The sequence below is a fragment of the Dipodomys spectabilis genome, unplaced genomic scaffold (genome assembly GCF_019054845.1).
Source record: "Dipodomys spectabilis isolate Male_0828 unplaced genomic scaffold, ASM1905484v1 ptg000176l, whole genome shotgun sequence".
Lineage (NCBI taxonomy): Eukaryota > Metazoa > Chordata > Mammalia > Rodentia > Heteromyidae > Dipodomys > Dipodomys spectabilis.
In genome coordinates, this window is record NW_024870853.1 from 2,817,553 (window position 1) to 2,845,476 (window position 27,924).

At 42.0% G+C, this 27,924-nt stretch overlaps 1 protein-coding gene across 1 annotated transcript in view; it reads left to right on the forward strand.

The window, feature by feature from the left end:
* Tex11 (testis expressed 11) overlaps window positions 1-6,347 on the forward strand; it is a 225,849-nt gene extending 219,502 nt beyond the window's left edge. Inside the window, exons 30-31 of the mRNA XM_042694880.1 lie at window positions 5,083-5,247; window positions 6,282-6,347. Of these exons, the coding sequence (XP_042550814.1) occupies window positions 5,083-5,247; window positions 6,282-6,347 (231 nt within the window). The remainder of the gene's footprint in view (window positions 1-5,082; window positions 5,248-6,281) is intronic.
* Window positions 6,348-27,924: the final 21,577 nt, after the last annotated feature.

A 27,924-nucleotide genomic window follows, 5' to 3' on the forward strand; every position in this document is an offset into this window, starting at 1 on the left:
CACTAGAAAACCAGAAGTGGCACCATGGCTCAAAGTGGTAGAGTACTAGCATTGAGCAAAAAGAGCTCAGGGACAGAATCCAGGCCCTGAGTTCAAGCCCCAGTACTGGCACAAACACAAAATAGGCAGTTCCCTGTGTGATGTACATGATTGTCATATCTACAAAGATGCTGAGGACAGAGAATACTGATTTCAAATAGGAGCCTCAGTCAAACAGGTTTGGTGGTTCACAACTGTAATCCCAGCCTTTGGAAGGCTGAGGCAAGATAGTTATGTATTCAGCCTGGTCTACATAATGAGATCCTGGTTCAAAAACCAAAGGAAAAAAACATAAAACATAAAACATCACTCAGAATGGTGCAGTGCCTCCCGTAGGCAACAGGCCACTGTGCTCGTAATAAATTCTCTGTATGGGCCAAACGACTCATACTTTCCTTGAAAAAGCACTCAATCTCAACTACAATCTGTGTCTTTATTTGGTTCTGCCCATACAGAAGGAACCTCCTTTCCCTTTGCTATGTATCTAGATTTTTATTTTTAGAGATATATTTCATTCCTATAGCCAAAAACATGCCATTTTAAGTGAACTCTGTTCATTTTCTAACGCTAGAACACTTTCATCACTCTAAAAAGAAATCCTATAGCCATTCACAGTTGCTCCCGATTTCTCCTTCCTCCTATCCCAAGCCAGCACCAATAAATTTCATGTCCCTATGAATCTGTCTGTGTAGACATTTCAATGAATCCCTATAGGTCTACCTTAAGGTCATGTTTGCTTGTTCATCTTTCCATGCATTTAGCTAAGATCACAACATGCATCCTCTGTATGAATGCTATGCCAGGCTGTGAACACATACAGGTCAATGACATTTTGCCTTCAGGAAACTCCTCAGCATAGTAGAGGGACAGAGAGCACTGTATCAGAAAGCTGTTATAGCTGAGCACCAGCAGCTCATGCTTGTAATCATAGCCACTCAGGAGGCTGAGATCTGAGGGTTCCTTAAAGCCAACCTGGGCAGGAGAGTCCAGGAGTCTCTTATCTCCAATTAACCAGCAAAAAGCCAGAAATGGAGCTGTGGCTCAAGCAGTAGAGTGCTAGCCTTAAGCACAAAAGATCCAGGACAATAACTAGGCCTTGAGTTCAAGCCCAGGAACTGCACAAAAAGGTGCTATTATGATGCCATGCACAAAGTGTCAGAGGAACAAAGAAGTTTCAGCAAGAAATTGTGGCGAGCCAGGGAAAACCTCACTGAGGAGCTCACAGTTGACTGGAGATGGAATCATTTGCTCATAAATTCATTCATTTATCTAGAAAATTTTGTGTTGTATGTGTATTATGTGACAGGACTCTGAGGATACAAAAATGAACAAAAAATTTCTCAAAGAACAATCTGGAGTAGATAAATATGTAATATTTCCAAATAGTGTGCATGACATATTATAATGGTGGTAGGCAAAACTTGCTAGGGAAACACTGCGAAAGACATAACTCTGCTTGTGAATTTGAAGGAGAAGCAGACATTTCCAAGGTAGACAAGGGTGACAGGTGTTTTTATGTGTGTGTGACAGTCCTGGGTCTTGAACTCAGGACACTGTCCCTGAGCTTCTTTTGCTCAAGGATAGCTCTCTACCCCTTGAACCATAGCTCCACTTACAGATTTTTTTAGAATACTTTATTGGAGATAAGTTTCTCCTGGACTTTCCTGCTGGGCCTGGCTTCTAACCTCAATCCTCAGATTTTAGTCTCCTGAGAAGCCAAGATAACAGATGTGAGCCACTAGCACCCAGTTTATGGCATTTCTTTTTTACCCCCTGGGGGGTACTGGGATTTGAACTGAAAGCCTTAAACTTGATAAGCAGGCACTCTACCATTTGTTTTAATTATATTGCTTTTGTTATTTTTTTCTAAAGCAGTTTGAAATTTATGCTCAGAAGGCCTGGCTTAAAATGCTCCTATTTATTCTTCCCACATAGCTTGAGTGGCAGGCACATCATTCACTATACCCAATTTTTGTTAGTTGATATGGGGTCTTTTTTTGTACACTGGTCTTGGAGATTGAACTCAGGGCCTGGGCACTGTCTCTAAGCTTCTTTTACTCAAGGCCAGCACTCTACCACTTGAGCCATAGCTCCACTTCTGCCTTATTTGGTAGTTTACTGGAGATAAGAGTCTCATGAACATTCCTGCGCAGTCTTGCTTTGAACTGTTATCCTCAGATCTCAGCCTACTTCTCAGCCTACTGAGTAGTTAGGATTTCAGGTGTGAGCCACTAGCACCTAGCTGAAGCTGGTATTTTAAGGCAAACTAGACCACCTCTGATCAGAATTGCATTGTGCTCCCCCCTCTTTTAACTGCTAACATTATTTATTGATTATCAAATAGAGTAATAAAAATGAGTAAACAAGCAAAATTCAAAAAAAAAACAAATAACAAGCCAGTAAACAAATTAACAACTATATTAGAAGCAAGTATTCCAAAGAGTAACTTCTTGGGCAAAAATATGGTTGAATAATTTAATGTGTTCCATTGTGACAGACATTGTAGATATTATCTGAAAAATCTGCTAACTTACAATTGATTGAAATCCTCAAATATCAAATAATCTCTAAAGGATCTAGGGAAAGAGTGCCTCAGACAGTACTTCACCACTCTCCTACTAAAAACTTGCCAAAGTTCACATGGTCAATATTAAAGCTTTTTTTTTTTTTTTTTGTCAGTTGTGGAGCTTGAACTCTGAGCCAGGGATTTGTCACTGAGCTCTTTTGCTCAATGCTAGCACTCTACTACTTTGATGGTTTTTTGTTTTTTGTTTTTTTTTTTTTTTGGTTGGGTCGTGGGGCCTGAACTCTGGGCCTGGGCGCTGTCCCTCAGCTCTTCAGCTCAAGGCTAGCACTCTACCACTTGAGCCACAGCGCCACTTCTGGCTTTTTTCTACTACTTTGAGGCACAGTTCTACTTCCAGTTTTCTGGTGGTCAATTGGAGATGAGTCCCATGGACAAGATGCAGAATACTTAAATAGGGATATAGGTTGACCCATTGTAACAATGAGATGTACAAGACACTATGTTGAAAATCAAACTTTACAATTTAGGCAGGGAGGGGAGGAGGGGGGAAGAGGAGGAGTGTAGTTGTGGAGATGGGAGGGAAGGGAAGGTAGGGGAAAAACAAAGGAAGAGGTAACAATGCTTGATAGGAAATGTACTCATTACCTTGCTCCTGTAACTGTACAGTATTTTTACAATAAAAAAACATACTTTAAAAAAAAAGAGTCCCATCAGGCGCTGGTGGCTCACGCCTGTAATCCTAGCTACTCAGGAGGCTGAGATCTGAGGATCGCGGTTCAAAGCCAGCCCTGGCAGGAAAGACCGTGAGACTCCTATCTCCAATAAACCACCAGAAAACCGGAAGTGGCGCTGTAGCTCAAGTGGTAGAGCGCTCACCTTGAGCTGAAGAGCTGAGGGACAGCGCCCAGGCCCAGAGTTCAAGCCCCATGACCGACAAAAAAAAAAAAAAAAGAGTCCCATGGACTTTCCTGCCCTGGCTGGCTTCAAAACATGGACTTTCCTCAGATCTCAGCCAGGGCCCAGCAATATTGGGGCTCTTTATAGTGAAATTTTTCATGTAACAATCTGATCAACTATTGTTAATAAGTGCAATAATTATAAATTATTTTGTCATTTTAAGTACAAACTATGTATTCATGGTATAAGCGATGTAAGCTATAGTCTCAGTACCAGCAAATGATCATCTATACATGCATTAACACTTAACACTACTTTATATTGCCTAGACTCAATGTACAGAAATGACACATATGTAATTTGCAATGGAACTCATAGTCTTTGCCCTACTGTCATACCAGGCATTAGAGTATTATATCCTTGAAATAGAATTTCCACCACTGTACTCCTCTTCTACTGAATCAGAGCATCCAATATTTGTGTCACTCAGAGTGGCTCATAATCACATATCTTAGCAAGTAATTTCTCCCCGTGATTCTGAGGATGGAACCCAGGGCCTCTCAAATACTAAGCAAGCACTCATCTACTAAGCCACACCCTAGCCTGTGAAGTAGTGTTTGTATGTGACATGCCTTGATTCCCCAAAAGTACTGTGTGTGTCCTTTGGAATTGAGAACTTTGTCTCATCTCTCTCAGTGTCCTCATTAGCATAGTATTTATGCATAATACTTTTCTATGGATCTAAATAAATGACAGTGGGCCATGGTGGCACAGGCCTATAGTCTCAGTACTTGGGGACTTGAGTACTGCCTTGAACCCAGGAGTTGAGGAATATTGCGTGCAACATAGCAGGACCCTATCTCAAACAAGAGAAAAGAAAATCAATGACAGCTGAGGTAACATCCGTGGCCTTTAGGAAGACACTGCCAAAACTTCTATCACATACCCTCATCCAGGGACCCAGGGATCCGACACCTATCATATAGATGAACAGCTTCAATGTGAATGCTGGCTTCATGCTTCATCTCCTGTCCAAGAACCAGAAAGTAGTTCTTTCCACCACTCCTTTCCACTATTGCCAAGTTCTTAGAAGCACCTAATATAATCTTGTCATCAGTCATGTCAAAGGCCACTGATAAGGCTAAGGGACCATCTTAGAATATGCCCCTTGTTCATAGCTTGCTCGATACTGTCAGCACTAAAAACTAATATGATTTCTATTCCAGGAATAGAAATAGATTCTGGTCAAGGAAATTAAGATTCAGTAAAGCTGCTTCTTGACCTCCTGTGAAAAATAGATGAAGATGGTGAGGAGGTACCTGTCTGTGGGCAGTATCATGGGAAGCTCCAGTCTGACACGAGCTTTGTCATGTTTCCAGTCTCTTTTTTTCAGTAGAAGAGGGCCTCATTGTCTTACCATTTTTACATCACTTCAGGAGACCTTGCTACAGAACATGCTATAGCCATCAAACTTTCCATGTGCCCTCCCACTGTCCCTCAGCCCAACCTTCCTTAGTGCTAGCGGCAGCAAAGTGGTTTCCCAGTAACAAGGTGTGGCATAGATAGTGCTCCAATGAGTTAGTGACAAGTGCAAAACCTTTACTCTTCTTGGATTTCAGGATGGCTACCCAGAAACAGAGATTGTCTGGCTGATGACCAAGTCCTGGAATATTGGAATATTTATGTATACCAAGAACAAGTTAATATCAGTTGAAAAATGGTGTGGCCTGGCATTGTGTTTTCTGAACCAACTTCGCTTGCTCAAGACACGCTATGAGATACAGGTGAGGGGAGGGTGTGTGCGGCAGGTTGGGGCTCTCATAAGGACCCACCCGACTTTCTTCTATTAAGCAAGGATCTTCATCTTGTTCCCTTGTGTGGGTCCATATCTCTTCAAGAGGCAGGGCATTGTGAGTGGAAACCAGAAAGGATGGAAACCAGGGAGAAACTTGGGCTAGCAAATGGGATCTGATTAAAAGGCCTGCCTAGAATGAGCTCTGCAAAGATGCATCACTGTCAATACCAGTGGAGGTTGAGGGGGGCTTGCCTCTGTTCCAAACACTGTGGCTTAAATAGGCCCTTTCTCCGTGATCTAGTCTCAGTTGCAAGCAATGGGACCATTAGCTAACCAGGAGAGCTTTGGTAGGGGAAGACTCTTGTTAGCAAATTAAAGGAAAGAATCTTTCCTGTTTTAAGTGCCTTCTGACTTGCAAGAGCTGCCTGTTGCTAATGTAGAAGACCTAGTACCTGGAATCCCGTTTTAATTTTGTTTACTATTTGTTTGTGTATGTGTGTTAGTCCTGAGGCTTGAATTCTGGGCTTGGCACTGTCTCTGAGCTCTTTTGCTCAATCACTTTGAGACACAGCTACATTTCCAGTTTTCTGGTAGTTAATTAAGATAAGAGTCTCATAGACTTTGCTGCCCTGGCTGACTTTGAACTATGATCCTCAGATCTCAGCCTCCTGAGTAGCTAGGATTACAGTCATGAGCATCAACATCTGTAAGTTAGTGCTCTACCACTGGCTCTTTTGCTCTACCACTGGAGCCAGAGCTCCAGTTTCAGCTTTTTGGTGAATAACTGGGGGAAAGAGTCTCATGGACTTTCCTACCTTGGCTAGTTTTGAACTGAGATCCTTAGATCTCAGCTTTCTGAGTAGCTAGGATTACAGGTATGAGCCACCGGTGTCTTGTTGGAATTCTTCTTTTTAAGAGAGGGTTCAATTGGCTCCTAAAATCTTAGATTAAGGGCCAGACTTTTGGGCCATTATCATGAGTCTGAGATGCCTAAAAAAATCTATTTACTATTTCCTTTCCCAGATGAATGCTCTGTATAGTGAGGTCCTGGAACTTATAAATAAAGAGAAAACATTCCCTGTGTCATGAAACATGAGAGCGACTGGAGCCTCTTCATCCAGCAGGCAGGGTCACAGCAGTGGCAATATGTATCATCCTGACCTACTAAATAGTTCTGTTTTTTTTTTTGTACTCCAAATGTTCCTTTGAGTTTCTGGTTTTGTTTTTCTGGATCCTGCTTTCATGTTGTTGAGCCAAATTTTCTCAAATAAAAGTATTATGATTTTTACCTCAGTGACTGGCTTCATATCTAGTGGGCAAGTGAAATTTTCACAGTGCTAAAGGATTGTACTGAAATACCCCATGCTGAAGTAAGGTGCTTCATGCCACCATGTGAACAGAGGGGAATCCTCATCCCAGTTCAATACAGGGAGTATTCGATTCCCAGAGTGCTCAAATTTCCAATGCTGAAACAAAGGAGAGAACCATAAGCTTCACCAGGAAGACCTTCATGGTCATGAGATCCAGCACTTCTGATTCATGAAGTCTTTCTCTGATGGTCTTGAGAAATGGTTGCCTCGTCTGTATTAGTGTGTATTATCCTTAGAGCCAGTTTTACCTATATGAAATATTCTGTCACAGAAAAGAAAGAAGCTGGGCACCAGGGGCTCACACCTATAATCCTAGCTACTCAAAAGTCTGAGATCTGAGGATCATGGTTCAAAGCCAGCCAGGGCAGGAAAGTCTGTGAGACTCTTCAATAAATTACCAGAAAGCTACAAGTGGAGCTGTGGCTCAAGTGGTAGAACACTAGCATCGAGTGAAAAATCTAGGGGACAGCATCCACCTAGATCTTGAGTTCAAGCTCCAGTGTCCACACCAAAAAATTGGACCTGTTGCAACAATGAGAAGTACAAAATGTCATGTCAAAACCAGCTTTACAATGTCGGTGGGGGGGGGGGGGGGAGGAGAGGTATGATTGGGTGGTGGGGAGGGGGGAGGCTGGGAAGGGAGGTGAAGGGTAAACAAAGGAGGAGGCTGCAATGCTTGGTAAGAAATGTATGCATTATCCTGCCCATGTAATTGTAACCCCTCTGTACAGTATGTTCTCAAATAAAATAAAATAAAATTAAAAAAAAATAAAAATAAAAAGAGGAAATCAGCTGTATACAATTCTACCATGGAATCCACAGTTCTTATCCAGACTCTACTGTTGGTGCTGATAGTTCTTCCTAAATTCAGGGTCATGAGATGAACTCTGTTTCCCTGTGACTTTTATATCTTGAAACAACCTTGACATTTTGGAAGAGTATGAGCTAATTAATAACATTGTAGCAGGAGCCTCAGATTAGGTGGGTCTGTTGTCCTACTGATTAGATCTCCACTGTGCCTTGAGCAGGCACAGAGATCCCCAAGCCCCCCAGCCACAGAGCCCCAGCAGTAATTTGCCCTGTGAGTGCTTCAAGTTATGATACTATCTGACAGGTTTCTCTGGTATGCAGTTAATTGATAAATATTTTGTCCTTTGTAATTAGTAAGTAATTACAAAGTATTTGGTGGGAGTTATTTTGAGACTAAGTAAATATCCTGTTCCTCATTAAACTTTTACATGCTCATTTGAGCGTGATAACTCTGACCTGAATCCTTTTTTGTGAAGGCTGCTTAATGTGATATTCCTGTTTCCGTTATTCCCTCCTGGTTTATTAGTTGGCTTTGGTAAGGTAAAACTTTTTCGTCTCTACTATTACTATTTATTATTATTGTTGTTGTTGTTGTTGTTAATTTTGTAGTGCTGGGAATCAAATCCAGGGCTTGCACTTTCCTTCTACCACTGAGCTATATCCCCAGCCCACACCCACTTTTTTAAATTAGTTTTTTCATGCTTTAAAAATACATTTTAGTGCACACTAAGTGAATTCAATATTTTATTCAGTGGATAAGAATTCACAATTATCAGCTGGGTGCCAGTGGCTCATACTTGTAATCCTAGCTACTTAGAAGGCTGGGATCTAAGAATTGTGGTTCAAAGCCAACCTAGGAAGGAAAGTTTGTGAGATTCTGATCTCCACTTAACCAGCCAAATGCTGGAAATAAAGCTGTGGCTCAAGTGGTAGAGTGCTAGCCTGAAGCAAAAAAGCCAAGTGAGAGTGTGAGGCCCTGAGTTCCACTATCAGCACACAAAAAATTATTTACTGGTATCATCATGATTTTGCTACCTAGAGCTGGATTCTGTGGCCTGCTGGCATGGCCCATCATCTCTGAGCATTTCCTTACTTTCTAGCATAGTGAAATGTTATAGGATCACCTTGTGCTTTCCCAGCTGACTTGGAGTCAGTCATTTCTCCAAGCCCTGGTTCCTTTCAATGGAGATGGTAGTTTGTGCCTGAGATCTGGATCCCAAGGTGTATTTATTGTTATTGACATGCTATTGTTTCTAGATATCCTCAGTGGATAGAGCTAGGAAATAAATGTGTATATGCATATACTCAAATGTACGCATATACATGCTTATCCATAAACATACTCTCTTTTAAACCTTGATATCATAATGATACCTCCATTTTATTTTACTTGTTTTTTTTCTGGAACATTTAAATTAAGAAAAATTTATTTGGGGCTGGGAAGGTAGCTCAGTGGTAGAGCGCTTGCCTTGCATGCATGAGGCCCTGGGTTCGATTCCCCAGCACCACATAGGCAAAAAGAAAAAAAGCTGGAAGTGGCGCTGTGGCTCAAGTGGTAGAGTGCTAGCCTTGAGCTGAAGAGCTGAGGGACAGCGCCCAGGCCCAGAGTTCAGGCCCCATGACCGACCCCCCCCCCCCCAAAAAAAAGAAAAGAAAAGAAAAAGAAAAATTTATTTGAGCTGGGTATTCGTGTCTCATACCTGTAATCTTGGTTATTTGGGAGACCAAAATCAGGAGGATTATAGTTTGAGGCCAGCCCAGGCAAAAATGTTTTAAAAAATGTTCCTTCTAGCACTGGGCACTAGTGATTTATGCCTATAATCCTAGCTATTCAGGAGACTGAGATCTGAAGATCATGGTTCAAAGCCAGCCCTGGCAGAAAAGCCCGCCTAAGACTATTATCTACAATTAATCACTAAAAGCCAGAAGTGGAGTTGTGGTTCAAAGTGGTAGAGCACTAGCCTTGAGCAAAAGAGCTCAGGGACAGTGCCCAGGCCCAGAGTTCAAGCCACAAAACCAAAAACAACAAAAAAGGCTCCTTCTCTTTTTGTTGTTATTGTTATCATAAATGTTTTCCTAATTTTTATTGTTATTAAAAAGGTGATATACAGAAGGGTTACAGAAGTCGGATATAATACATTTCTCTTTGGACAATGTCATCCCTTCCCTTGCACTCTCCCAGTTTCTCCCTTCCATCTCCACCCACAAATTGTATGGTTCATTTTCAATAGTGTCTAGTGAGCACCACTGCTGCATTTGTTCACCCTTTGTCCCTCCATTTCTGTGCCCCCCTTACCTTCCCAAAGACAGATAAGCAAACAAGACAAAAAAGAAAGAAAACAAAACAACAGAGAAAAAAACCTGTTTCCATTTCTTGAAGTTCATTTTGATCAGTATTATTTTATATGATCAGATTCACATAAGCATTGTACCTTTGTGTTTCTTCTCTAAGAATATCCTCCATTGGTCATGTGTGTAGATGACTACAGTCATTTTATTTGATTTGAACTTCAATTTAGAGACAGAGTCTTGCTGTATAGCCCAGGCTGGCATTGAACTCTGGATCCTCTTGCTTCAGCCTCCCAAACACTGGGATAACAGGTATTGTGCCATTATGCTCAACTACATTTTCAATCTAACCGCACTGTATTTATTTTTGTCCTCTTTCTTTTTAGTATTGTAACTCAGCATTGAGAAATGTAGACTTCATTAAGATCAAATATTTGGTTATTTGTCCATATGCCCAATTTCATGGGCATGTAGCCTGTCTCCACAGTCCTCACCCTGCCATCTTGACCAAGAGGCCTGCCCTTTTGGCTGAGCCTCAGTGACACTGGCCGAGTCATCTATGGAGCCCTGAGCCCTAGTTCAGAGAGCAAGCCAGATGAAATCACACCCCAGTACTGATGCTCACCCCAACCCCTACCAAGGAGACCACTCTTGGGTCCACTCTAGCATTTAAAAAGGCACTTCATTTTATGGCCTCTTTGGAACTTCTGTTTACCCTCCCCTGTCTTCATCTGAGTTTCCCTCTTCTTACTTTGAGAAGTCAGCCCACACGTCAGTTCCTCAGAGCAACCTTCCTTCCCTGACTAGGTCCATTTCTCTCTTTCAGGGCTCTCTCAACATTCCATTTGATTCTTCACAGCTTTTGAATATACATTTGTCTGTGGAATAACTGGGTTAGTGTCTGTGTCCTCCAACAGTCTTTAAGCTCCAGGAGCATAGACAATATGCTTTCTTTATACTATATTTCCAGACTCTTTCATTTACCATAAATATTATTGAAAGAATTACTAAAAATTTCCAAGCCTGTTTTTCACATATACTGCTGTTCATTAATGTTGTCACTTTCTTCAAGATCTAATTAAATTTATCAGAGGCCAGACACTGTAATACATACCTGTGGTCCCAATGCCTCAGAAGGGAAAGGCAGGAGGATTGCTAGAACCCAGGAGTTTGAGACTAGCATGGGCAACACGGTCAGACTCAATGTAAAAAAAAATTAGGCAGGGGTGAAAATAGTCATAAAATTCAGTGCATATTCTACAAAATTAAGAAAATTGAGGGAAAGGGTGAGGTTGGGAGGGATGGAGGAGTATGATGAAAGGGGTGACATTGATCAAGTTTCATTGTCTTCATATACTTCTACTTCACTGAATGGCAACTCCTTTGTACAATTATTTAAAGATAAAACTAAAATAAGTGTTGCTTTTTGTTTTGATTTTGCTTGTTTTATTTGTTCTTTTTTTCTATCTTTTAAAGGGGATAAAGTGGCACAGAAATGGAGGGAGGAAGGGTGAACAAATGCAGGCATGATACTCACTAGACACTGTGTGCAAAACGAACTATGAAACTTGTGGGCAGTGATGGGAAGGGAAAACTGGGGGAAAGTAAAGGAAGAATAAGAAATGTACTTATAGCCAGCCACTGGTGGCTCGCACCTTAATCCTAGCTACTCAGGAGGTTGAGATCTGAGAATTGCGATTCAGAGCCAGCCGGGGCAGGAAAGTCCCTGTGAGGCTCTTATCTCAAATTAACTACTTAAAAACTGGAAGTGGCGCTGTGGCTCAAGTGGTAGAGTGCTAGCCTTGAGCTGAAGAGCTGAGGGACAGCGCCCAGGCCCAGAGTTCTAGCCTCACAACTGACAAAAAATTTCAAAAAGAAATGTACTTATTGCCTGACTTATGAAATTATAACCCTTCTGTATAACACTTTAATAACAATAAATTTATTTTAAAAATAAAAGATTTAAATAATGAAAATAAATTTAAAATAAATATGTCAATATGGAATTGCTCTTGCCAGTGGGTCTTTTTGGGTAATGTCTATCCTTCGTATGGGATTATCTCTCTCAAGCTCATTTTTCTGCATATTCGCTCAGTATGCCAGTAATGTCTTGAACTGTACTCAGGAGGCTAATATCTGAAAATCATGGTTCAAAGCCAGCCCAGACAGGAAAGGCTATGAGACTCTTATCTCCAATTAACACCCAGAAAACTGAAAGTGGAGCTATGACTCAAAGTGGTAGAGCACTAACGTTGAGCACAAAAGCTCAAGGACAGCACCCAGGCCCTGAGTTCAAGCTCTGCAACTGACAAAAAACAAACAACAAAATCCCACTATACTGTCTGCATTACCCAAGGAGATTACCAGCGATGATTTTTCAATGACTGCTGGAGCTCAGCTATACTGCTTCAACATTCACCAACTTCACTATCTGCCCTGATTTACTCAGCTTAGTGCAGAAAGTGCTGAGCTCATGCTATCTTGAGCTCTTGCAAGCTCAAGGATTGTGTACATACTTTGTACTTCTCTGCACTCTCATATAAACCATCCCTCCCAGTAACACTTTCGAGAAACTTATCTGAGATGAAGATATAACTACCTGTCTATAGCTTGTGGAATTCAGCTTCTTCTCTTTTTTTTTTTTTTTTTTTTTTTTTTTTTTTTGGGTCCGGTCATGGGGCCTAAACTCTGGGGCTGGGCGCTGTCCCTCAGCTCTTCAGCTCAAGGCTAGCGCTCTACCACTTGAGCCACAGCGCCACTTCAGGCTTTTTTCTTTTTGCTTATGTGGTGCTGAGGAATCGAACCCAGGGCCTCAGGCATGCAAGGCAAGTGCTCTACTACTGAGCCAACTTCCCAGCCCTCAGCTTCTTCTCTTTAGAAAAGGAGCATATTAAGCTGGGCATTGTCATGCATGCCTATAATCCAATTACACAAGGAGGCTGAGACAGGAGTTCAGCCAGCAGAGGCTACATAGCAAGTCCCTGTTTGTTCGAGTATATTAGACTTTGCCAGAAAACCACAGAGGCATCCAGGTACAAAGAATAAAGATAAGGTTTATTGCCAGTAAAGGGACTGGCAAGGCCCCTTCTCACAAGAGAGAAATGGTGGCTATTGTCTGAGGTGACCTATATAACTTAGGAGGTTTAGGAGGGGCTAGAAGGAGCTAGGAGGCAGAGACCCTGCTGTGGATGTGTGAGCCAGGGGTAAACCAGGATTTATGGCTGCTGCCCAAGTAGTAGATAAAGGGTCTTGTAGCTGCCTAGACCTGAAGGCCACTCTAAGGAAATCTTGCTGCCTTATATGGTGGTAGCTTCCCCAGAGGAGTGCCATCCCAAGGTAAGGGGGTTGGAGGCTGATTATTTACTGCCTTTACTAAATGGGCCTCGTGTTGCATAGGAAGGGAGCATGCTAAGCTGTGGAAGGGGGAAGGAGTGTGCTAAGCTATGGGAAGGGAGCTCATTGGGCTAACACTGTCTCAAAAACACTAAAATTAGTAGTAATTATTATAGCTGAATAATTGAAAAGATAAAAATGAAACAATATGTCCTTCTTTGGGCTTCTAGTATCTCTTAATTTCTCAATTCCTAAAGGTCACAGAGACTAGGTCAGTGCAGCTTCTCCCAGTACATTTATATGTTGTGGCTGGGCCTACAAGCTCAAAATCCGTTTCCTACCTGAGCACTCTCTTGCAGTTGTCTTTCCAAGTTCATCAGTTGCCTCCTTCCATGATGTCTCCAGTCTAGTGGACAGTATGAACGACAGAAAAGACTAAAGCAATGCAGATTAGAGAATGAATGCTCTTTCTTAGTCTAAGCATGACAGATTTTTTTTGGAGTGTCTGCCCTGAGGCTTAAACTCAGGGCTTGGGCATTGTCCAAGACATTTTTTGCTCAAGGTTAGAACTCTAATACTAGAGCCACAGCTCCACTTCTGGCTTTTTGTTGGTTAATTGGACACGAATCTCATGAACTTTCTTGTCCAGACTGGCTTTGAACATGATCTTCAGAACTCAGCCTCCTGAGTAGCTAGTATTAAAAGTGTGAACCATCAGCTTCGGATGAAAGATAACATTTTATACCTTTTGTGGAATTTTTTTCTTGCTGTTTAGAATTGAATGGTTTTTTTCAAAAAATTGTTGTTATTATAAAAGCTATATACAAAGGGGTTACCATTTTTAAGTCAGGTAATGAATACATTTTTTTGGACAATGTTGTTCCTTCCTTTGTTCTCTGCCAGTTTTTCCCTCCTGTCCCTGCCCACGAGTTGTATAGTTCATTTTCAACATAGTTTCTATTGAACACCATTGCTGCACTTGTTCACCCTATGTCCCTCCATTTTTGTTCCCCGCCTTTATGCCCCAAAGCCAGAAAATGAATAAGTAAGAAAAATGCAAAAGGAAAAAAAATCTTGCTTCCATTTCCTGGAGTTCATTTTGATAAATATCATTTTGTATGATCAGGTACACATAGGTATTGTTGTGTTATGAAAATTAAAGATATAATATTTGATTTAGGTACTTAGGCCATGTAGAAATTAGAAGTGTCTGCTTATCAATAATGGATGATATTGTAATTTTGGTTTTGTGGTGGTAAAATCCAACTGTAACTCCGCTATAACCAAATGCATCACTCCCATCTTTTGTTCTATTCCCCAAGCTTCCCATCAACAGTCCCTAGGCAGAAGGCCCTGGCAAAAATTGTAAACACTTCTAGAGTGACCACTGGCCAAAATGGACAAAGAGCCCAACTGCGCAGGCTTAAGTCCTCCCCTGTCCCCTTTCTGGTCAAAAATGCTTAAAAAGCTGATGCAGGCTGTCACTCAAGGCCACTCTCTGAGATCCCGACCTTGGGCACAGTCCTGATGCGTCAGAGCGTTGTTCTTTCGCTCAAATAAAATTTTGTTTAAACCACAAATCAAAAAAAAACACACACAAATCAGTGGTTTTTTGGTCCTACTGTCTATTGATTCCTCGACAATACAACGTATTTTTCCTTTCTCTTCCTCTCCTAAGAGTATCCTCCTTTGGTCTCACTGGGTATGAATGCCTAAAGTCTTGTATAATTTATCATATATTTTTATCTAGCTTCCTCATATGAGAGAAAACATGCAGTTTTAGTCTCTGAGCTTGCTTACCTCACTTAACAGGATTTGTTCTAGATTCATCCATTTCCCTTCAAATAACATAGTACTGTTCTTTCTAATGTGTAAAATTCCATTGTGTATAGGTACCACATTTTTTGGATCCACTCATCTATTGTAGGGCATCTGTGGCTGCTGTTTCCATATGTTGGCTATTGTGAATAGTGCAGCAATGAACATGAGTGTGCAAGTGTCTTGATGGTATCCTGGCTTAGGATGTTCTGGGTAGATGTCTAGGAGTAGTATGGCTGGGTCCTAGAGAAGAACTATGTTTAGTATTTTGAGGAATCTCCAAACTGCTATTGAGAGTGGTTAGGGTTCCTTTCTCCCACATCCTCACTAATATTTGTTGTTGTTGGAATTCTCAATGTTAGCCAATCCAATTGGTGTGAGATGGTATCTCAAAACTGTTTTGATTTGCATTTCCATAATGGCCAGGGATGATGAGCATATACTCATGTGTTTCTTTGCCATTCTTACCTCTTATTCTAAGTCTCTCCTTAGCTCCTTTGCCCACTTAGTGATTGGTTTATTAGCTATATTAGTGGTTAGATGCTTGAGCTCCTTGTGTATTGTGGATATTAGGCCTTTGTGGGATGTATTGCTGGTAAAGATCTTCTCCCCATCAGTCGACTCTTTCTGGTTTAATAACTATGTCCTTTGCAAGGCAGAAACTTTTTATTTTGATGTAATCCCATTTGTCAAGTCTTTCTCCTATCTGCTGTGCCCCTGGGACTCTTTTCAAAAAGTGTCGGCCTATGTCTATAAATACCTGCTTGCAGTAATTTCAGAGTTTCAAGTCTGATGTTGAGGTCTTTGATTTACTTTGAGTTGATATTAGTGCATGGTGACAAATAAGGATCCATTTTTAGTTTTCTGCATATGGATGCCCAGTTTTCCCAACACCGATTATTGAAAAGGGTATCTTTTTTCCATACATTTATTTTATTTCCTTGTTAAATATCAGATAACTGTAGATGGTTTATTTCTGGATCTTCTAGTTGTTTCCATTTATCTTTGGGTCTATTTTTGTGCCAATATCAACCTGCTTTTGTTATTGTAGCTCCATAGTAGAGCTGAAGGTCTGGGATTATGATCATTGTGATCATTTTTCTTTTTTTGTTGACCTAAAATTGCTTTGGTTATTCAAGGTCTGTTGTTCCATGTGAAGTTGTGGATTGTTTTCTCTATCACAGTAATGAGTGTCATTGGGATTTTGATGGGAATCACATTAAATTTGTAGATCATTTTTGGTAATAGCTATTGGAATTAAACAAAACATTCTGTCTGCCCCAGTCCATGGGCCTGCAGGTTTCTTTGATCTGCTCTATGATGCAGCAAAAATATTCGCAGCATGCAGCTTCCTTGCTAACTCCTACAATTCACTCCTTGTGGTGAGGCTTTCCTGATAGGATTTGGGATTCCCATTCATCCTCACTCAGATGCTCTCTTGGCACATTGTTTTGGTACTGCAAATCAAACCAGGGACTGGTGCACATGACACACATGCTCTGATACTGCATTCAGCCCTTGGGCTCCCTTTCCACGTTTTTAATGGCTTATCATCAATGATCTGCATTTGTATCATTCTCTTTACATCTCTTTGTCATTTTGATTCTATGGTCAGAATTTAGTTTTAAATAGCCTTTCAGATGGGCACTGGTGGCTCACACCTGTAATCCTAGCTACTCAGGAGGCTGTGATCTGAGAATCACAATTCAAAGCCAGCCAGGGCAAGAGGGCAAGAAAGTCTGTGAGACTCTTATCTCCATTTCACCACCAGAGAACCAGAAGTGGTGCTGTGGCTCATAGTGGTAGAGTGCTAGCCTTGAGTGAAAAAGGTCAAGGACAGTGGCCAGACCCCAAGTTCAAGCCCCATGGCTAATAACAACAAAACATAGCCTTTCAAGGCATTTGAGAGAGCAGCCTAGTAGAAATTTCAGGACAACTAACAATGAATAGTTAACTGCTAAGAGCCACACATAAGCTACTCATTGCTTGTCAAAACTGTGAATAGGTAAGAACATTCCATTCCATTCTCTCTTCCCTCTCCTCCCTATCCCTTCTCCTTTTCCTCTCCATTCACCTCTCCTTGCCTCATTCTTTCCCTCTCTTCTCTCCTCCTTTCTCTTATCCCCTTCCCTCCCCTCTCCTCTCATCTCTTACCTCTCCTCTTCACTCCTTGCCCTTCTCTCCTGTCCTTCTCCTCCATTCTCCTCCATGCCCTCCTTCTCCTCTCTCTTCACTCCCCCTTTCTTCTCATCTTTTCTCCCATCTCTCCTCCTTTCTTCTCCTTCCTTCTATCCTCCTCTCTTCCCCTCCCTTTCCTTCCCCTCCTCTCTTCCCTTCCCCTCGTCTCTCCTCCCCTCAATTTCCCTTCATTTCCCCTCCCCCCCTTGTCCCCTCTCCTCTCTTTTCCCCTTCTCTCTTCTCCCCTTCTGTTTACCCCTCTCTCCTCTCTCCTCTTTCTTCCTCTATCTCTCCCTTTCCCCCTGTCCCCTATTATTCCCATGAAATCTGAAAATTGTGTAGCTTAACCAGAGGAACATGGCTCATTAATGGCTCACCAACAGCATCGCTATGGTTTAAAGTCTGATCTGTCAAAGCCATGCTCTTTCTTTGCCTGTGTGTTTCCTTTAATCATCTCTGAATTGTTGTAGATCTGCCTGCTTGAAGTCAAGGCCACATCCAGCCTTGTGCTCACATTCTCTGAGAGAAAATGATCCCTCTTCAAGTTTCCACTTCACTCATCACATATTCATCATGAGTCAGATTTAAGGAATGTATTACTAACAGTTCTTGTTGATTTCTTTATTTTCTGAAGAGTAATATCGTAAGGGATTTCTAAGTGTGCTACTTTAGGCAAATGAACCTTAATGGCAACTTTAAACAAAGTCCCTCATTGCTGCGGAATTCTGTCCTGTGACAGTTTTTGTGACTTACTTCCATCAGAACATTAGCTATTTGTGACATTCCATAGGGTGGTAGCAAATGATTTTTTTACCCAGGTACAGCTTCTCTTCCTTGCCCTTTGGAACCAACAAAACTATATTCAACTTTTGTGGATTTCAATACATAGGGCACAATTCCACCTCTCCTTCTAAAAGATTTCTTCTTTTTCACTGGACTTAAGTCCATGTGCTCTTGCTTGGCTTCTTTCCCCTCAAGGCTGTAGTTCTAGGACTTGAGTCACATCTCTACTTCTGATCTTCTTAATAATGTGGGTTTTCAGGAGTTTTTTTCTTTTTTGCTGTTTTAGTTTTTTCCCCCATTTTGTTCTCTTTGTTCATTTATATATCTTTGGGAGGATAAGGGGTGAGCATAGAAATGGAGGGAGAAAGGGTGAACAAATGCAGCAGTGATATTCACTAGACACTATGTTGAAATGAACTATACAACTTGTGGGTAAGAGGGAGGGGAAAACGGAGATTGAGGGAAGGGATGACATTGTCTACAAAGAAATGTACTCCTTACCCAACTCACATAACTGTAATCCCTGTGTACATTACCTTTATAATAATAGTAAAATATCTTTAAATGTGGGTTTTTTGTAGCATTGAGGTTTGAACTTGGCTTTGTGCTTGGTAGGAAGGTACTCTACCACTTCAGTGATGACTCCTATCTTTTGTTCTGGCTGTATATTTTTATGCCAGATCTGGGAGCCTGGGTGCTGTTCCTGAGCTTTTTTTGCTTAAAGCTAGCACTCTACCTCTTGAGCCATGGCTCCACTTCTGGCTTTTTGGTGGTTAATTGGAGATGAGAATCTCATGAACTTTCCTACCCAGGCTAGGTTCAAACACAATCCTCAGATCTCAGCCGCCTGAGTAGCTAGGATTACATATGTGCAGCCACCAGCACCTGACTCTTCTGGCTAATTTTAAAATAGCATCTCACTGTTTGAAATAGGGTCTTCTGGATGGTGATCCTCCCATTTATACTTTGTCATAGCTGGGATGACAAGCAAGCACCGTCACACCCAGCTTTTTCTGTTGAGATGGGTGTCTTACAAACTTTTGTTGTTTAGGCTGGCTTCAAAGTACAATCCTTCTGATCTCCACCTCCTAAGTAGCTGAGATGACAGGTGTGATCCTGATAATGCATGTCCTCTAATGCCAGATTCCAGTTCTAAGTTGCATTCTTCCATGTCTTAATGGTTCCTGTTAGCTGGTATGTATTAAGGTTTCAGGTTCACTTTTCTACTGGTAGGCTGAATCATATGAAGTTTCTGTTTTTATAGATTGAAAACTGTTGAGTATTGGCAATTTCTTATGATTTGGCAATTTCTTAATGTATGTACCAGTTCTGAGGCTTGAACTCAGGTCCTGGGAACTGTCACTGAGGTATTCCACTCAAGGTTAGTGCTCTATCACTTGACCTACAAATCTACTTCTGGCTTTTTGGTGGTTAATTGGAGATGAGAGTCTCATGGACTTTCTTGCCTGAGCTGGTTTTGAACTGTGAGCATCAGATCTCAACCTTATGAGTAGATGTGAGCCACAAACTTCTGGCAGTATGCTATCTATTAATATAGAAACAGCTGAAGCTGTTCAATTTGTGATTTTTTTTCCAGGTACATTCTTCTGTGGCTTCATGCCCTGCCCCCATGCTGTTCTTGCTGTTTTATCTGATGTCATCCATAACAATAAATTTCAATGTTATCAGGCACTTTTCTCCTTTCTTCCTCTATTTTCAATTTCAAGCTCTCTTTATAAGATCAGCAAAGCTCTGAGAAACACATTTTTCTAGTTATCACAGACAGCCCCATCCTTAGCCAAGAGCTCTACCACACACTATTTTAAACCATGGTCCAGATAAAACAAATCCATATGGGGCTGGGAAGGTGTCTCAGTGGTAGAGCGCTTGCCTTGCATGCATGAGGCCCTGGGTTCGATTCCTCAGCACCACATAAGCAAAAAGAAAAAAGCCGGAAGTGGTGCTGTGGCTCAAGTGGTAGAGCGCTAGCCTTGAGCTGAAGAGCTGAGGGACAGCACCCAGGCCCAGAGTTCAGGCCCCACGACCGGACCCAAAAAAAATCCATATTAAATTCCATCACTAACAAAACATATTTGGGGCTAGATGCAGTAGCACATCCTTGTTGGAGGCATAGGTAGGAGGACTGTAGTCTGAGGTTGACCGTAGCAAAACTTTGATGCTCCATCTAAAATAAAAATATCTAAAGCAGATTAGGTTGTGGGTATGGCTCAAGTAGTAGAGTGTATGTTCCTAGCAAGCATAAGGCCTTGAGTTCAAACTCCAGCACACCAAAAAATAAAATAACAAGACAGCTATTTCATATTCTATATATTTACTATTCCGGGGTACCAGTTTTATTTTGTAAGAAGAAAAGAAACAAGGTGGAGCATAGTAGTACATGCCTGTAGTCACAATACTCAAGAGGTTGAGGTAGGAGGACTCCAAATTCTAGGACAGCCTGGACTACACAATGAGACCTTCTTTCTAAAAAGGGGGTAATGGGGATCTGGGTGCCAGTGGCTCATGCTTGTAATCCTACCTACTCAGGAGACTGAGATCTGAGGATCACGGTTCAAAGCCAGCCAGAGCAAGAAAATCCATGACTCTTGCTTCCAATTAACTACTCAAAAAGCCAGGAGTAGAGCTGTAACACAAGTGATAGAATGCTAGCCTTGAGCAAATAAGCTCAGGGACAGTGCCCACACTCTGAGTTCAAGCCCAGGACTGGCACACATTTTTTTTAAAAAGTGAAAGGAAAAGAAAGAAAAAATATATATTGTCTGGTCCCCTGAAATCCTTGAATTATTTCCTTGCAAGTTCATAGTCCTTGAGAATTATTTGTTTCCTTTGGTGAGACTATGCAGGTTGGTGAGTCTACACTTGTTACAATAAGAAGAGGAAGAAGGTGGCAAAGAGCAGAATGTTTGATTTGCTAGCATTGCCTCAAGCCTTCTGTGGAATAGCAGTGAGAATACATGATGTGAGGTGACACAGACATAACATGTCTGTGTACCCACAGTTCCTCTGTATCATCCATCAGTCAAGAAAATATGATGATGATTCATCCACACATTCCTTTGTACATTTGCTCATCTGTCCCTCCATCCAATGAATGACTGTGGTTTAGATCCAAATCTTGCCTTCAGTGAGCTTATGGGCTAAAAGGAGAAGAGTTTAGGCTTTATTCACTCAAGTAGAGCCAATACAATATTTAAGAAAATTGAGTGCTACGACAGTGAAAAAAGTTGGCTAGAGGCATGGCTCAGTGATAGAGCACTTGCCTGTCAAACTTGAGTCCCTGAGTTCAAACCCCAGTGTCACAAAGATATTAAATATAAAAAATATCTGAGATTCCAAAAGGAGACATTAGAACATGATTTATACATAAGAGTGAACTGGGCTTTAGATCATTTGATCTAGGCCTGGTGGTACACATCTGTAGTCCCAGAATTCAGGGGGCTGAGGCAGGAGGATCTCTAATTCAAGGCCAGCCTTATATAGTAAGACCCTGTCTCAAAAAGAATAGAAAATAGTCAAGAAGGGAAAAGAAAAGAATATGTATATTTATACATAAAATTTGGACTTATGGAATTAGGGAAAAGATTTTCTCAGGAGAAGAAACGGCAGGGTAAGGGCACATGGTCCTTCTTGGTGGACAATGAGTAGTTCAGAGTGCTCACAGATGAACAGTAGAGAGGTTATAAAGGTGGCCCGGAGCATGTCTACTATTTGACTGTGAAGTGTGGCCTGTACTGCATAATCCACTGAATGTTTTTGTTACTATCTACATGGTCTCCCTATGCTGCCCAGGATTTTGACCTTAACCATTAAAAGAATTTGAGCTGGAAGTGACCGCGGTCAGAAATGTCCCCTAGAGGGCTGGGAATGTGGCTCAAGTGGTAGAGTGCTGGCCTTGAGCAAAAGAAGTTCAGGGACAGTGTCCAGGCCCTGAGTTCAAGCCCTAGGACTAGCAAAAAAAAAAAAAAAAGTAGTCCCTAGAAATATTAGTCTTTTTGTGTGCATGCCAGTATTGGGGATTGAACTCAGAGCCTCATGTTCTCACTTGGATTTTTTACTCATAGCAAGCTCTCTACTACTTGAGTCATACCTCGAGTTCACACTTTTTCCTGGCTAATTGAAAATAAGCCTCTTGCATTTGTCTGTCAGCCCAGCCTGGCTTTGAACTGTAATCCTCAGATCTCAGCCTCCTGAGTGGCTAGGATTACAGTAGTGGGTTACCTGTGCCCGAACAGGAATGTTCATGTTGACCACAGCAGAGAAATTGGAGAAGGAATATGAATTTGGAAGTCATTGTAATTTCCCTGTTTCATCCTTGAAAAAATCCCCAGGGTTTCCATCCATAGTGCTTATCTGTAAATAGAATTTATTTGTATGATTGATTGCTACCATATGATTCACCTCTGAAACTGTGAGCTGTTTCAGGGCAGAGACTAAGTGTGTTTTACTCCCTGTCACACCCCCTCCCTGCCTGACACAGATGGCCTTGTTTGGGGAATGGATGACAATAACTGAAAGACTAAGTTGATAGTGGCAAAAACGACGGGCAGCGAAGGTCAAGGCAGCTGTGGGGACACAGGAATGTTGCAAAGGTTTTGAGTCTGGGTGAAGCTTGAAAATGGGAAATGGCATTGAATGTGAAGAGGAGCAAGAATAAATGTAACAAACATTTAAGCAAGGAGGTAAAAAATGAATTAAATGAGGCAGAGAAGGGGAAAAGGGAGGGACATGGGAGAACCAACAAGGTAGCATCACTGTTACCAAAGTCAAGGAGATTGTAATTCATAGTGACACATATGCAGAAAGGATGAAGGAATATGGTCTTTCGAAGGTATGAGATCTGGTAAGCATGGAAATGATTGTTTTTGTCTGTGCCAGTTCTGGGGTTTGAACTCAGGACCTGAGGGCTCTCCTTTAGCTTTTCTGCTCAAGGCTAGTGCTCTATCACTTGAGCCACACCTCCACTTCTAGCTTTTTTGCTGCTTAATTGGAGGTGAGACCCTTAGGAACTTTCTTTCCTGATCTGGTTTTGAACCATGATCCTCAGATCTCAGCCTAGTCTCCTGCCCGTCCCCGGCACTTTCTGCACCTCTACTCCCATATTTCTTCAGCACCATTTCTTGGTCCAGTCTGTTCCAAAGTTTCTTTTTTTTCTCAAGCTGTCCTGAGGTCATTTTCCCCTGGTCCTACTCCAGGCATGTCCCAGGGATTCTTTGCTCCCTTGCTGCAGGCACCAATCCTCCCAATTCCTAATGTTCAATTGTGTGGAACTGAATGTGCTCATGTGCCATGTTCTTTGGCAGCTGTATTGAAGCCTTTTATGTCATCTGCCTCATTGTTGTTGTTGTTTTTTTTTTGTAACTGCAAATTCACAAAAGGCATGGACTGTCATTTTTCAAAGAGAATCAGTATAGTACATGTGCTTTAGAATTCATTTTTCTAGCTGGGTGCCGGTGGTTCACACTTGTAATTCTAGCTCCTCAGGAGGCTGAGATCTAAAGATTGCGGTTCAAAGCCAGCCCAGGCAAGAAAGTCCGTGAGACTCTTATTTCCAATTAACCACCAGAAAACTAGAAGGGGCATTGTGGCTCAAGTGGTAGAGTGCTAACCTTGAGCTAAAAGAGTGAGGGACAGCACCCAGACCCAGAGTTCAAGACCCATGACCGACAAAAAAAATTTCAATTTTCTTATTAATAAATGTTTGAATTGGGATGGGGCTGTGGACAGTGTTTGCCCAGTCTCATCATGTTTTCAAGTAAGACAATGGGGGTAAGTTGGACAATCATTTATGGAGCATCAGTCACATGCAAGGCATGTATTAGCTACTCTGAAAGATGGCAAGACACACCAGTTGTGTGTTTTAGATGGGTGGCTTCTAGAAGCCTGACCTTCTAGAAGCTGTGTGTCTACCTGGAGAAGAATATTATGGGCCAACAACCACCATGCAAGAAAGAACAGAGGATGTTCGTATAATCACTTACATGGTTCAACAGAGCAGATAAAGTCTTCCAGAGTGCTCAGTGACATCCTCATGGAAGGTGTCATTTCAACCAGAGCTTAAAAAGTTTCATTAAAGAAAAGCTGAGGGACTTGGAATGTGGCTTGTTGGTAGTGTGCTTGCCTAGCATGCATGAAGCCCTGGGTTCAATTTCCCAGTACCACATAAAGAGAAAAACTCAGAACTGGTGCTGTGGCTCAAGTGGTAAGGTGCTAGCCTTGAGCAAAAGAAGCTCTGGGACAGGGGGCTAGGAAGGTGGCTCAGTGGTAGAGTGCTTGCCTCACATGCATGAGGCCCTGGGTTTGATTCCTCAGCACCACATAAACAAAAAAGCCAGAAGTGGGGCCGTGGCTCAAGTGGTAGAGTGCTAGCCTTGAGTTGAAGTACTCAGGAACAGTGTCTAAGCCCAGAGTTCAAGCTTCATGACTGACAAAAAAAAGAAGCAGCAGCTCTGGGACAGTATTCAGACCCTGAGTTCAAGTGCCAGGACTAGCAAAAAAAAAAAAAAAAGAAGAAGAAGAAAGAAGGAGGAGGAAGAGAAGGAGGAGGAGGAGGAGGAGGAAGAGGAAGAAGAATGAGAAGGAGAAGGAGAAGGAGAAGGAAAGCAAAGCAAAGCAAAGCAAAGCTGAAGCTAGGCACTAGTGACTCATGAATGTAATCCTAGCTATTCAGAAGGCAGAGATCTGAGGATTATAGTTTGAAGACAGCCTGGGCAGAAATGCCTGTGAGACTCTTATCTCCAATGAATCACTGAGAGACCAGAAGTGGAGGTGTGGCTCAAGTAGTATAGCACCAACCTTGAGTAGTGAGAGCACTAGGCCCTCAGTTTAACCCCAGAACTGGCACAAAATTAAAAGAAAAAGAAAGAAAGGAAAGAGATGGGTGTGGGAAATGCTGCAAGGTCTTCCTTCTAGGTAAAAAGGCAAACAGTCTACCCTGGTTTGTAGAAAAATAACAGGAGCCAATGGTATAAGAGCAGATTTGGATGGGTACAGGGGACGGTGTTTAATAAACTCCTATTGATATCCCCTCCCCCACCAGGCTGCTCCCAAAGATCCTATAGATCTCAACCTGAAATCTCCAAGAAGCCCTGCCTGGGAGCCTTTTCTAAGTAGATCCCCTATGACAGCTTCTCACTGCATCTTGCACATTTTATTTTCCTCATCTTCACCCTAAGGTGTTAATTCTGACCTCAATCATTTACTTCCTTGGTGCTCTCTCACTAGATTCTAGGTTCATTGAGACCAGCAAAGGACTAGTTGAAGACATAAACAACTAACCATGCTAATAGATTGTAAGTGATGCCTTAAGGAGACAGATCAGGGTTGGGAGTAGAGGTAGGACAATGTGGCACTTCCTGAAAGGGAAGGGTCAGAGGTGCAGGCTCAGATACCCTGTGGAAGGGGACAGGTTGGCATAGAGAGAAATGAAGCTAACAGGGACAGAAGGCCATGGCATGTCCATGTTTCTAGACTTCTTAAATTATTCTGCTGAGAAGGTAAAGCCTGACTTTTAAGAGCTTTTAGTTGCCACTAACCTTGTGTTGAACCCTGGTCAGTACGAGGCACAGAAATGTTGGACAGTCAGCTTTGGGCAAGGAGAGCGAAAAAAAGGAAGAACCTTCGCAGGAGTAAGCAGTTGAGGGGGAAAAGGAGAGGAGGCAGAGGGTGGAGGTAGAGCCAAGAAAATAAAACTAGAACTACCATATCATCTTCCTATACTGGGCATATATCTGAAGGAATGGAAGTCAGCACAAAACAGAAATCCCTGTATACTCAGTAGTACTGCTCACAATAGCCAAGCCATGGGATCAGCCTAGGTGTCCATCACTTAATAAATGAAAATAAATGTACAAATTAAAAAAAAGACAGGATATCTGCTAAGCACTGGTGGCTCATACCTGCAACCCTGGGTACTCAAGAGGCTGAGATCTGAGGATTGCAGTTCAAAGCCAGCCCTGGGCAGAAAAGTCCATGAGAGTCTTTTCTCCAATTAACTACCCAAAAGTCAGAAATGGAGGTGTGGTTCAAGTGGTAGAGTGCCAGCCTTGAGTGAAAAAGTTAAGTGAGAGCTCATGATTCTAAATTCAAGCCCTAGAACCATTGCACAAAAAAAGGACAAATGGAGTTTTACTGAGCCATAAAGACAGAAAATTATGTCATTTGCACAAGAATGGATGGAATGGGAGATCATTATGCTGAGTGAAATAAACCAGGTTCAGAAAGACATTTGCATATGTAAAATCTAAATCTAAAAAGAAAAGACAAAGCTGAGTGCTGGTGGCTCATGCCTGTAATCCTAGCTACACAGAAGGCTGACATCTGAGGATTGTGGTTTGATGCCAGCCTCGCAGGACAGACCGTGAGACTCTTATCTCTAATTAACCACCAGAAAAACCAGAAGTGAAGCTGGGGTTTAATGTGGTAGAGCGTTAGCTTTCAGCAGCTTTGGGACAGCACGCAGGCCTTGAGTTCAAGCCCTACGATTGACAGAAAACAATGACATGAAAAAGAGTGACAGTTTAAGAGAAACTAGCAGGAGCTGGAAGGGTAAAGGTGAGGATTATTGGGAGAGTGAACACGATCAAAATACTCTACATGCATGTATGAAAATAGAATAATGAAACCCATTAAAATGTAAAAAAAGAGGGAAAGAGGAATAAGAAAATGGAATAGAGGAAGTCAATTTGATCAAAACACATTATATATATACATGGAAATATTTCAAGGAAACTCCTTCGTACAATTTTTGCCAATTAAAGATTTTTTTTGAGAGTCAAGTTTAGAGTAAGGAGTCTAGAAAAGAAAGCCATTCAAACAGCCCAAGTTCTGAGCTAGTCAGAACCCCACTCCATAGCTGAGCCAGGCTCTGCAGATTCCTCTTTCATCCAGTACCTGCTTTGTGGCAGGCATTCCAGAGATGAGAAAGCCCCAGTGTCCTCTGTCAGAGGAGGTTAGAAAAGGAAGATGGTTGTGGAGATAAAGGTAGGATAGCATTCAGTGGTCAAGTGACAGGCTGTTGGGGTGCTTAAGGGCATGTTCCTTCAGCTAGATAGCCTGTTTGACTCAGTTTTCTCATGTGGAAAATAGGGATCATATGTGCACCTACTTCATCAGTGGAAAGGCATTCAGAAAGCACTTAGGTTAGTGCCTGGCATGTGGTAAACAGGAACTACATAGGAGCTGTGATAGTGGTGAGAGAGGAGCACAAAGAAAGTTTTGCAAGGTCAATTGTACCTCCGAGTGGGAGGTAGAAGAGCTGGTTCTGGAAGGCAGCATAGAAAGGAGGTAGGGTTCTTGCACCTACTCTTGAAATTTTAAAAGGAGTTTTCTAGGTGAGCATGCATTGAGACCATTTAAGGGTGGGGAAATAAGCTAAGTCCCTGGGGAGCTGTGCATTTGCAGAATCAAATGACTGAAGTGAGGGGCACACAGCAAGATATGAGGCAGGAGGGAAAGGTCAAGGTCAGATGGAGAAAGGGACAAGCCAAGGAGCAACATGCTGGACAAGGTGGAACCATTGGACAGCTCCTTCCATGGGCTGCACGGACAGCCCAGGCTGATCACAAGGCAAACAGAAACATCTCCTTGCCCCTGCTTGTCCCTAGAAGAATGCACGAGCCACCACTTGCCAGTTGCTAAAAGTGGTAGACACTTGGCTGGCCAGGAGAGAGTGGAGATGGGCTGTGTGAGTAGTTCATTCAACCTAAGGTGGAAAAGTCCCAATGGCAACAGCTCTGCAGATATAATGCAGTTGAGGTTTCATTGATGAAATGCTTCTGTTTTCCAACAAAGCATAGGCATCAATGCAGTTATTTCTCCTACTTCACTAACCTTAAATATTTGAAGTTGCACATGAAAAAATGCTTTGAGACATGGGCTACAAAATGTGTGGGGGTAGACCCAAAGGTATCCAGAAACCAGTCTTGCTGTTTCTTGGAAGTGATGAGAGAAAAAAAGGAGCTTTTGAGGAAATTGGCAGTTGAGCTTCCAAAGTTCTTTGCAATTAACAAAATGTCCTACAAGTGCCAAGGAAATGACTGAATGGATGAAAAGAGTCATAGAATGAA